We start from the raw sequence: 12,008 nt of genomic DNA, 5'->3' as shown, positions 1-12,008 counted from the left end.
TGCATTCTAGGACAAAATCTCCACATTTGGTGATCACAACCTGCTCAAATGCATGCCTGAAGATGCCTCTAATCTCAATCAACACTAGGTTTGATGCAAAATTGGGAAAAAAATAGAGGTTTTAAGGATTTCGCTCTGGACCCTTTGGAAGGGTCAGGAGAGAAATTCTTGATTAAGCTCAAATTCCATCATTTCTCCACTCCAAAATGTCTTCCAAGGCAAGCGTACACTAGTCTTCTCTCCACCAAGGCCTGGGAATCCACAACTTGACCTTCATCATGAGCAAATTAGGTGAAATTGAGAATTTCGCTCTGGGCCCTTTGGAAGGGTCAGGAGCGAAATTCTTGACTTGCTTGTTTTCCTTCACCTAAGTCTACTCTTTTCACTTTTTATACGTGGACTTCCATTTTTGAATCCCTCTCTCAACATGGCAAAACTTGCTTGACCCTCAAAATGGCTAGAAAGGAGAATTTCGCTAAGAATCATGGCTAGGGAGAGGACCTATTTAGGATTTTCGCCCTGGACCCTTTGGAAGGGTCAGGAGCGAAATCCTTGTCCTAGCTCAAAATATTCATTTTTGGTGGCCAAAATCAATTCAAAGGCATGCCTAGGGGTCCTTCCAAGCTTAATCTACCTTGATCCACACTTAGCTTGACACAAAAATGGAAGGAAAAGAGGGATTTTGGGAATTTCGCTCTAGACCCTTTGGAAGGGTCAAGAACGAAATTATAGTTTTGAGCACATTTCTTTATTTTTTAAACTCCAATCCACCTCAAAAGGCAAGGACACATCATCTCACTTCCATCCACGCCATAAAATCAAGGATTTGACCTTCTCCAAGGGAAAAATAGGTGTTTGCGAGAATTTTGCTTTGGACCCTTTGGAAGGGTTAGGAGCGAAATTCAAGATTTAGGCTTGATTCTTCATTCCCTTCGCCCTCATTCACTTCCTAAGGCAAAAACATGTTGATTTACTTCCAAATACGCCCAAGGGACTAAGATCTTGGTCCAAACAAGGAAGAAATGGGTGTCTTCTTGGAATTTTGCTTTGGACCCTTTGGAAGGGTCAGGAGCGAAATTTGCATTTTAGGACAAATTCTATCATGTCTCGCACTTCAACTCACCTCAAAGGTCAAGGAAACGTTGCTCCATTCTTTCCTAAGCCATAAAAACCAAAAGTTTGACTTGATTTGCAAGGGAAATAGGTGATCTTAGGAATTTCGCTCTGGACCCTTTGGAAGGGTCAGGAGCGAAATCCTAGTTTTTGCTCAATTCCTTCAAATTTATTGATCACTAGCAACTCAAAGTTACTCCTAAGGACATATCCAATCCTATCTCACCTTGACCCACACTTGACTTGGCACAAAACTGGGAGAAGAGAGTGGTTTTGTGGAATTTCCCTCTGGACCCTTTGGAAGGGCCAAGAGCGAAATTCCTACTCTAGGCTCGACTCTTCATCTCTTCAACTCCAATCTTCTCTGGAAGGCAAAAATACATCACTCTCCACCCAAGGAACAAGGTTTGTAGCCTAAGCAAGGGAGCAAATAAGGTTTATAATGAATTTCGCTCTGGACCCTTTGGAAGGGTCAGGAGTGAATTTCATCCTTTAGGCAAAATCTTCATCTTCCAATGCTTTCAACCGCCTCTCAAGGCAAGAACACATCAATCCACCTCAAAACATGCCTTAGAAACCAACACTTGGCCAAAACTAAGAAGGAAATGAGAGTTATGGGGATTTTCGCTCTGGACCCTTTGGAAGGGTAAGGAGCGAAATCCTCATTCTTGGTTGATTTTCCACTTAATTTATCCAATTCTCTCTCAAACTTGATCAATTTCAAGGTCCTTTCATCATAATCAAGGCAATCCACCATCAAACTAGCTCCAGACAAGGCTAACCTAGGCCTAAGGCAAAAAAGAAGGTCAAATGGAGGATTTCGCTCTGGACCCTTTGGAAGGGTCAAAAACGAAATTCTCCTTCCAGGTTGATTTCCATCATTTCATCGCCTCAAACCTCCTCTCCAAGGCAAATATGCATACAAGTCTTCCAAACCATGCCTTAGAAGTTCCAAACTTGGTCAAGTTAAAGAGCAAAATAGAGGAAATATGAATTTCGCTCTGGACCCTTTGGAAGGGTCAGGAGCGAAATCCGTGTCTTAGGTCAAAATCTTCATTCCTCAATGCTTTCAATCACTTCCTGAGGCAAGAACATATCAATCTACCCCCACCATGTCCAAGGAACAAGGATGTTAGCCCAAACAATGGAGAAAATAGCGTCTAGGGAGAATTTCGCTCCGGACCCTTTGGAAGGGTCAGGAGTGAAATTCACATTTAGGCTCAAATCTTGACTTCATTTCTCATATTTCTTCATCCAAACAAGTGTTTTGCCCTCAATAATGCCTGGGAATGAGTTAGTTCTAAGTTTGGGTCAAAGTAGAATGTCTTATGGAGAATTTCACTCTGGACCCTTTAGAAGGGTCAGGAGCGAAATTGAAATTCGCTTTGGACCCTTTGGAAGGGTTAGGAGCGAAATTTGACATTTTGGTCTCTCCGTCAGGATTCATATATGGAATATAACATTTAAGTATAAGTGAGTTATATTCCATATATACTGTCAGGATGTTTGAGAGTGGTTTCGGACCTCCAGGAGTTATAATGCAAAATCTAGTTTTTGGAGGATTCTTCAATTTTCCAAACTTAGTCAGATTTCAGGATCAGGACGACATTCCAGACTTAGAGGACATTTGAAGATCAGGATGACATTCTAGACTTCATCACTTCACCAATTTGACCTAACTCAGACCTTCAAAGATGATATTCACTTACCAAGCTTCATTGACCTCCTCAAACTCAAACAAGACACAATTAGCAACAAGAGCAAAACTTTGTCCTAAGGAAGACTTTCAAAGATGACCGTAACCCAGAGCATCCACTGACTCACCTTTAGCTAAAACAAAGCCTACTCTCTTAGTGATCCCTCTGGCAACACTCAACATGCAAAGGCTAATAGACAAAACCCTAAAAGACCTAGAAACAAACCCCGGAAAGCAAAAAGTAGGGGTCCCCATTTACAATGGGGTGATGTGTGAATACGTCACAACAAGTGGGTATCCATTATAGACTTAAAACAAGTAGTTAAGGTTCTTACTTATTGCTTAAGTGCATCTTTAGATTGCTTGTCTTTTTCTGTCCTCTCAACAAGCTTGGCAGCTGACACAAGTTATGAATGTCTCCATCACTAGATGAAAGGACCAAATTAATTCTTGTGATGTTAAAATCCTTTTCAGTTGTTTCATTGATGTCATTTTTTACAGATGGATGATCAACCTCCATGTACATATGTCCCGAGTTTGAATCTTTCATCAACATGGAAGTTGTCTTGGCCTTCTTAGGTTGAGGTGACCATTGAAGCAAATCACATACACCATCAAATTTAGGAATTTTTCGGTTGAGCTACTTTCCTCTTCCTTGAAAGTGTATGATCTGGCTAGGAGGACGATGTATCGAATGGGAATCAAAAGAAGTTCCTAGTACCAAGGGAGAATTGTAGTGGCCTAATGGGAGGTGTAGTGAATGAAGGTCCCATTTTATTGAAGGAGGTAATGTTTGGTGAAGATGGGGGTGAAGGATTGGATTGAACAAAGGGGTTTTGAGATGAATGTGGTGGTGATGGAGCTGACAATGATTGAGATGAAGGAGATGAGAGGCACTTAATTGAGATGGATAGGAGGTAACATTGATGGTATCTTTTCGCCTGACTCTTCTTGAATAGCCTCTAATTTCTCTTTCTCCTTTTCTTCCTTTGCTTTTCCCTTCGAGCTATCTCTACATGTTCTATCAAGGTTTATCCTCTCTGGAGGATCTTTGCCACCGTCTCCTCCATCTCTACTTGTGGGCTGAGAGTTGGTTGATGATGCAAGATGAGAGTAGGGAGGTTTTGCTTGCCCTTCTTTTTATTTTTGCAGTTCCTTTTGTCTTGGGAGGCTTTATACCCGTTTTTTCAGCAATTTTTTTTCAACACCCATTCCTGTGTTCTTTTGAGTACTACTGTTGTTTTTTCTTTCAATATTCTCACCTCTCTAACATTCCACTTAATGGACAGTATGGGTTACGTTTGGATGTGATCAAATCACCAAAATATGTAGGATCCACTAAATCAAACTTGTCATTCTTTAGACCATGGATATCCCATTTTAACTAGAAAGTTCTAATATGTTGTGGTGACAACCTCATCCAGTTCCTCCTCTTGACTTCATATTCATTATCACAGTAAACTCAATAATATTCTAACTTGGGGAGGTGGTTGAAACCAAGACCCAACTGCAAGTTATATCTAATATAATCTTTGCTATCAAATGGAAATCTCATCTCAAAGAATTGCTTGGTATATTTCACCAAATCTCTTCAATATTCAATGCATCAAACAATTATCTACATTGATAGTGAGCTAGACCAATGGGAAAGGAATTCCCACTTTCTTCCTTTCTTTGCATCTTTTGCATAAGTCACCTGTTTGTTTGCAAACTTTAATTAGAACAGATTTATTACTCATGTACCATCATGACTTAACCCAATAACCACAGGACCTGCATAATTTACACGATTGAAGTGTATTATGCAGGTATGCTTAGTAAGTATTTTCCTCAGAAAGAAACAAACTAATCATTGTTAAGACTGATTGGTGTGATTCTGATTGCTTGTTTATTTTGCGATTCCCTGGCAAGCACACAGATTAATATGCTGGCAGCAATGGTAGAGTTACAGGGCTGCGATCCTTTAGAATCTAGATCAGCAACAAGATAGAATTCAAAGCACAATATTGAATGAATTAAGGAATAGTAAGGATCATTAATTAATTTTGTGATTAATTTCCAAGTGGTGCAATCACCAAATGAGTAGTTAAGGGAAAAGGGGCACGAAGCAAAGGGGCACCACTTTGCAAAGGGATACACGTGGGGAAAAGACATACCTCTCCACCCAATAAGAAGATATAAATACAGCCTATCAACCTCCAAATGAAATCATCGAAGAGGTAGAATCATTAAGCATTTGATCTAATCAGAATTGCTGACTCAGAATATATATATTAACCAGCAGCTTATATACTTATCTAATATTGTGGAATGAAGTATAATGCATGATGATTTGGCTGATTTTATATTTGTCTTCCATTTGATAGGAAGTAGGAATGTATGCAGATATTCTATCACTTATAATGGATGCATAATTAATAATGAAGTAGGAACGTATGTATTGATGTTAATGAAGATTCCTTTAAAGCTTATAGTCAATTAGCCGCCACATTATGGAGGGGAGAATGTACATACACGAGGTGCAAGTAGCATAAGAATCCATTTGAGTGGTAGTAACCCTGAGTGGGGCTGGGAGGCCAAATGGAGAGTGTCATACTGTGATCTTGGGCTTCATGGATAGGCTCGAGGTGCCTTGTATGATCTCCCATGGCTCTTCATAATGTGGATAGGTTGTTGGGTAAAGCCTTAAGGGAATCCCACATGAATATTATGAGAATTATAATGTTGATTAGAATTTTATTTTAACATTGTTAGCCTATATGCCTATTCATCTTTTATAATGATAACTAACCTGGTTGCTGGCTCTAATTCAAGATATAAAGTTGACAATTTACATTCCCAAACATAATCCATACCTCATTTGTAAATTCTAGGGCAAATTGAGTAAAGTCCTAGTAGGGGACATTACATGTACTTGGGTAATTTGCATGGGAACCCATCAAAGCCTCCAACTTTGATGTAGGTGAGTCTTTGAAATTGAACTAGCTTCCACGTGTTGATTAACTAGGTAGCTTATGGAGAGATTCTCATACTCATGTCACCCTGAAGCTCTTGGACCACTATTGTGAACACATTGTTCATTCTCTTTGAAACTTTTATAATTAGTATCCAACTGTTGTTGTGGACAATGATTATAAATCTGAGTTATCTCATCAAAATTAGCCCCAGCCAAGCCTTCATTCTAGCAATAGCATAAAATAAATACGAAGACATGTAAAAGGATTTGTCTAGCCGAAATTGGGTTATTTGTCTATGAAGTTTTTCGCTAATTGTGCCACCTCAATATATGAATTGTTTTGTGTGAGTGATGACCATAATAATTAAGTACATCCATTCCTTGAAATGGTTAGAATCTTCATTTTCGACTAGTCTGTGAAGGAGCACAATGATGTTAGAGATATCATTGATGAAGCATGACCTTTATAAATTCATTGGCAACTGTGATTTTCCCCTTTTAGGGATTGCCAATTATGCCTAGCAATTGTGTTGCAGCATGCACTTTTCTTCTTGGTAAAATGTTGAGAAGAAGCTATGCTATCAAGGTTTGCAAATACCTCCCTTTGCAGTAATCTGAGGCGTGTGCTGAAATATTCTCTATCCAACCTAACAATTATTTTATCATCTGTAGTTTCACCTCTCGAGTCTGGGGTCCATAGTGGTTGATGCATTCTAGAACTAATTTTTGTGCACTAAGTAGCCATGAGAAAACCAACCGCCAACAACAACCCACTATCTAGCAAGTTTTGTGTGATTAGAGACCTATTTTTGACATTCATTCTCCTCTAGAGTTCTTCGAGATTTATGTGCCCTAGCTTCATATTCCCAATTTCAAGCAGGGTGCTCTCTAAACTAGACAGTTGCTCATATCCAAGATATTTGTACTTCAGTTTTGCCAAAATCGAATTACACATGAGGCAAATTATGTTTTGTAACACACAGCTAGCAAATTTTGAGGAATTTTTATTTTTAGTAGGCAATTATATAGCAAGTTTTCATGATAATGATTTTAACAATTGAAATTTCTCCGTCTACAAGCTATGAGAGTAGAAAATAATTGTGTACCTTTACATTTGAAGTCGCTTCAATTTTGTATTGCCTTGGATTCGTCCCTGCATAGCTTCTTGGATGCATTCTGCAAATTCACTTCCACACTTCTTTGATTGCTCTTGACAATTGCTTGTTAAATGCCCTCTTTGCGTTTCCCCTTAGCCTTATATTGGCTTGCATTTAATGTCCTCTAGCTTCGTGGGCACATTAATAGTGCTTTTAATGTTGATGTGTGTCTACTCCTACCATATTGGTAATCTTTGGTTTTGTTTGAAATATAAGCCACCTTTTTATTTAACTTTTTGGAGGTTTGAGAGGTTTTTGAAACCCTATGACCCCTCGATTTTAGAACCATATATTGAAGTTGCAAGAGGTATTTTTCTCTTTACAAAATAGGTTCTTACATTATTGACATGCCATCTTTAGAAAACTTCATTTGCTTGGTTGTGGTTATGAATAGTTCATTGGTCTCCATTGAGGTTTTGGGAACGTTGTTAGGCTCCAACATGGGTTTCAAAACCTTCAACAATCTCTAAAATGCCTTTGTAAGGCATCTTTGTGATTCAAATCCGAGTCTTTAATTTTTTTCTTTTTGCTTTGTTCTTGAATTTATTGAAAGTGCTTCACATTTTGACATGGTTGTGGAAACCTTGTCACGCTTTGATGGGGTTGTGACAACCTTGTTGGTGTGTGACATGAGTTTTGAAACCATGTGGAATCGCCAATATCAACTTTGGATATATTTCTCTTCAAATAAGGATCAGTTCATCGGATTTTGACACAATTTCCATAACCTTGACGAAACTTTAACACAAACTTCGCTATTTTTGAACAAGGAGGTTGCTATAGGATGCTAGCTTTTGATAAGGTTGTGGCAACTTTGTCAAAAGTCGATGGGGTTGTGAGAATCTTTTCACAAGCCAACAAAGTTTTTGAAGCTTCATAAATCAGCTGATGACACAATACTTAGATAACTTTTGATGGAAAATTCAAAACTAAGAGTTGCAAATAGTTGGTATGGGAAAAACAAAGGAAAATAACAAATTCAAGGCAACACTGGTCAATCCTACAATATGAAATGCATTCAAATGATAACCCTTTGGTGGTATCAACTACTATCAACATCCGAAGTTTGCAAAGTAGTTAGGAAATGCATTACAATATGACAAATATAAGAAACTGCTGTAGTCAACTATAATATCAGGTCTAATCATAAGTAAACACTGCTGCAACACAATGAATTAGCTTATAAAAATATATAACAAGGGAATATAAGCTCGCAATGGTTAATGGAACTTTTCAATTTCAAACAAAGATGAATACATGCTGATCAAAACACCGCTGCCACAAAAATCAAACTAATACACTCCTGATTACATGGTAGAAAGACCAACACACAACTGTAGCCACTACTTGAATGCACACCAACACAACCAAATTGAAATAATGTTGAAAATGTTATTATTTCTCATTAGGATTGATTTAGATCAGACTAATAAGACATAACATACTGTTGTAGGTTTGAAATAGAAATTAATGCTACTGGTATAGCAAGTACAACTCACAAAAACCTCAACCATCCTCCTAAAACATGTAATCTTCAATAAAATTGCATTGATAACATTTAGCAATTAAAACTTCCTCAAAATACATCAAACAAACATATACAGAGAACTGAGCTTGCAGCACCAATGTGATCTTAGTGGGGAATCACCATATCCAGCTAGGAGGGTTTTTGTTTTCGAAACAGGTATTCCAAGAGGTACTTTTCTTCTTTTTCTTTGCTTTTCAAAACATTATTATATGATTTTTTGTTGCTTTAAAAAAAATGTTTTTCTGTTTTGTTATTGCTTTTTTGGAAAAACATTCTCTTAATAAAATAATATAAAGTGTTCTTATGACCACTTTTCATCACCTTGACCCTAGCGACATTTTATCTGCACCCGTAAAACACTTCAAAATAATTAAATATAATTTCTCATTTAATTTTGCTTTGTCCACAACTTTAATATTTAACCATCGAATAATTCAATTATTTTTTGCACAACCATCAAAGCTACAAAAAATATTAAAATGGCCCAAAATATGAGTTCTGACCACACCATTAATACTTTGGGTGTATAAGATATACATCTATATGAAAATGGGCACTCTCCGAAAACAACAAACTTCTCCAAGAAGTGTGGAGTGCTCCTAGAATGTCAAATTTGCACACAGGAAGTACCATCATGCTCATCTTGGCTTTAAGAACTCTACCATTGCCAAAATGCTTTTCCAACAAAGTCGGCACTCTCCAAGAAAGTTGTGGATTTCTAAGGATGTTGGAATGCACTAGAAAAGAGATTACAGTCTCCTTGGTTGGGCATCAATGTTTAAGAGGTTTTTTAGAGTTTTGAGATGAGATGGCATCACCTTGTAAACTTTCATCTACCACATTCGTTGATGTAGCTGTAAATGGGTATCTGGAAATGTTGCAGCATTTTATCAATGACATATTGTTATATGTGATTATCTTTTACCTGTTATGGATGAATGTTGATGGATTCAGATAGGGATTACCAAGTAGAACTATTTATTTGCATAATATCTCTATTTTTCCTTGTTGATTCTTGTTTGAGATGGTTAAACGGTACTCTATTATCCAATAAGGCATTGGTTGCTAGAGATCTTGATCCTTTATACTCATTAAAAATAGAAAATCTTTTACTAGTTTTAAACTTTTATGAAAATAGAAGTAGGACAATCTATATGTTGTTCATGATTCAAGGAGATAACCAAGATAGATGGGCATGTCATAAACCAAAAAAGCATTAAAATTTAAGAGTTTAAAAATAAATAAAAAAATTAGAAGGACAGAGTCTTAGGCCCAGACTTGCCAAGATTCTGTGAGTCTTCCAGACTTGGCCAGCCTGGCTCAGCTCAGACTTGCCAAGTTTTGGCGATTCTTGTTACACTGCTATCAACACAAATAAGGCATAGGGCACCTTGTCTCCCACATTGTACTATTATTAACATGGTATAAAAATAAGCACTTTTCTGTCAATAGATTGCCAAAATTGTGTAACAACAGCATATTAGGGAAGAAACAGAGGAATACAGCAGTAATTCTGAAATTTTGAAAGACGATCAATTGGAAAGGATTTGTGAAAAGTGGGAATAAAGGCAAAAACAATTTGGAAAAATCATGTTTTTCAAAAACAACTATAGTTCCAGTCATATTGCTCGTGAGGATGTCCAGTCTCCAGTCACATATGACCTGTCTTTCAATAATAGTCTGATCGATAATGTTTATGTATATATATATATATATATATATATATATATTTATTATTTATGCACAATATTGGGTTGCATGATTATTTGACTGTACCCATTAATAACAATACACACAATTCCACTGTCAGGATCTTTTTATATTCACAGAATCATTCCAATTATTTGAAATAAGGTTGGAAGAAAGGCAGCAAATGAATTGCTGTAGTTGTTGATACTTAAAATGTTATCCTTGAGTCTCATATCTCCAGTAAGGGAGTTTATATCCAGCAGTTGCATTCATGATGCAGGGTTCTGTTGAATGTGCAATCTATCGTACAAAAATTTTTGTTTTCTTTTTTTGATTTCCAAACTCATGTTGAAGTAAATTGCATATGTTTGAAAGTTTTTTCCTGTTTTTGTATGCTTGCGATTAAAAAGTTCTCATTATTCTTTTCCTTTATGTATTGACTGGCATGGGCCATATGATCTTTTTCTGTTTGTAAAGTTAAAATGTCTTGTGCAGTTTTGCCATTACTTTTTGATCAATGATCAGTTGCATAGAAACCTGGTTCAAAAATTTCCAATGAGTTTTTTGGGATACTTCCTGCATTTGGTCTTTAAATGTTTCTCTATTTTCATTTCATGCATGGTTTGCCTTCCTTCAGTTCCCTGTATCAATTTTGACCTTCATGTTTATTTGTTAGAAAATTTATGTAGTTGTGATGTGATGTTGAATGCAAAACATTTATGGGCCAATCTTGTGAAGATGATTTGGAGAGGATCCATAATGCCGCAAGAAAAATGTTTATATAGAAGAGTTAGACTTAGTATCCTTGAATATTAAATTTCTATTGAGCAATAGATAATTGTGAAATTGAAATTCAATCAGTGTTTTAGTATGATCAAATTATTAAAGATAACTTAGGTACTTGTTATAGCCAGTCAATTGAGATGTTTTTCTGGCAACAGAGATCCAAGAGGTTGGAAGTGGCATGCCATAATTTCTGTTTATTGTTCTGATTGCTTTCAATTATGCCCTTTTAGCTATGCTCTACTCTGTTCACAGATATCTGCCCTCAAGCGGGAGTTGGAAGAGATGAAATATTCTTTAGACAGTACAAACAGCAGGATTAAGTTAAAGGAAAATTTGGTAATTGCAGCTATGGCTGCTCGTGATGCTGCAGAGAGATCACTAAATTTGGCAGATAGGAGGGCCGCTGCATTTAGAGAAAGGATTGATGAATTAACTAGGCAATTTGAGGAGTTTGATAGTAGAGGTGAGCAGATTAGTCTATCAAAAATGCGTTATGCATGTTGGCCTTGGTGCTGGTCCAAGATAACTCCAATTGCAAATTTCAGAAATATAAGAGCACATTTTTCAGCCGACATGGAGGAGCTGTTAGATCCTTCATTCTAAAGAGGTTGATAATACTAGGACTTCAGAGATGTGAATGTATTAACCTTTTGAAGTTGTATAAAAATGGTTTCTCGCGTTATTAATTATTTTATTTTCAATTAATAATTGAAGGGCACATTGTCCTTTAAGAAGGTAATGCATATTTTGGGGCAATGCTATGGAACCATTATTGCTTGTGTTACTGTATCTCATATGTAACATACCTAAATGCTTTTGTAGCTTCGTCACATTGAAGCACTAAATTTATGTACAAATAGCTAAAAAGATAAAATAAATATTGTATTTACGATTCAATACTCATCTCACAAACACTTGGATTTTAGAAAGATCATGGCAAACCAGTTGCATGCAAACTCTCAATCACTTAGCCACCATAATGCAAGAATATAATACAGCAAGTACAGAGTTGACCCAGCAAACTCTTCTATCCTCCTTAAATCATTCCAAAAACCCATAGCTTATGATTGCTTATCAATCTAA

At 36.8% G+C, this 12,008-nt stretch overlaps 1 protein-coding gene across 3 annotated transcripts in view; it reads left to right on the top strand.

The window, feature by feature from the left end:
* LOC131028545 (uncharacterized protein At3g49055) overlaps nucleotides 1-11,664 on the top strand; it is a 59,872-nt gene extending 48,208 nt beyond the window's left edge. The window contains exon 5 of one of the 3 annotated variants that reach the window (XM_057958829.2): nucleotides 11,178-11,664. In XM_057958829.2, coding sequence (XP_057814812.1) covers nucleotides 11,178-11,528 — 351 coding nt within the window. In that variant the 3' untranslated portion in view covers nucleotides 11,529-11,664. Of the gene's footprint in view, nucleotides 1-11,155 lie in introns of all 3 variants that reach the window. The other 2 variants (XM_057958830.2, XM_057958831.2) reach the window with 2 other exon arrangements.
* The last annotated feature ends 344 nt before the right edge of the window (nucleotides 11,665-12,008 follow it).

The sequence above is a fragment of the Cryptomeria japonica genome, chromosome 8 (assembly GCF_030272615.1).
Source record: "Cryptomeria japonica chromosome 8, Sugi_1.0, whole genome shotgun sequence".
Classification (NCBI taxonomy): Eukaryota; Viridiplantae; Streptophyta; class Pinopsida; order Cupressales; family Cupressaceae; genus Cryptomeria; species Cryptomeria japonica.
The sequence above is the reverse complement of the archived record's forward strand: the minus strand, read 5'-3'. Positions and strand labels throughout refer to the sequence as shown.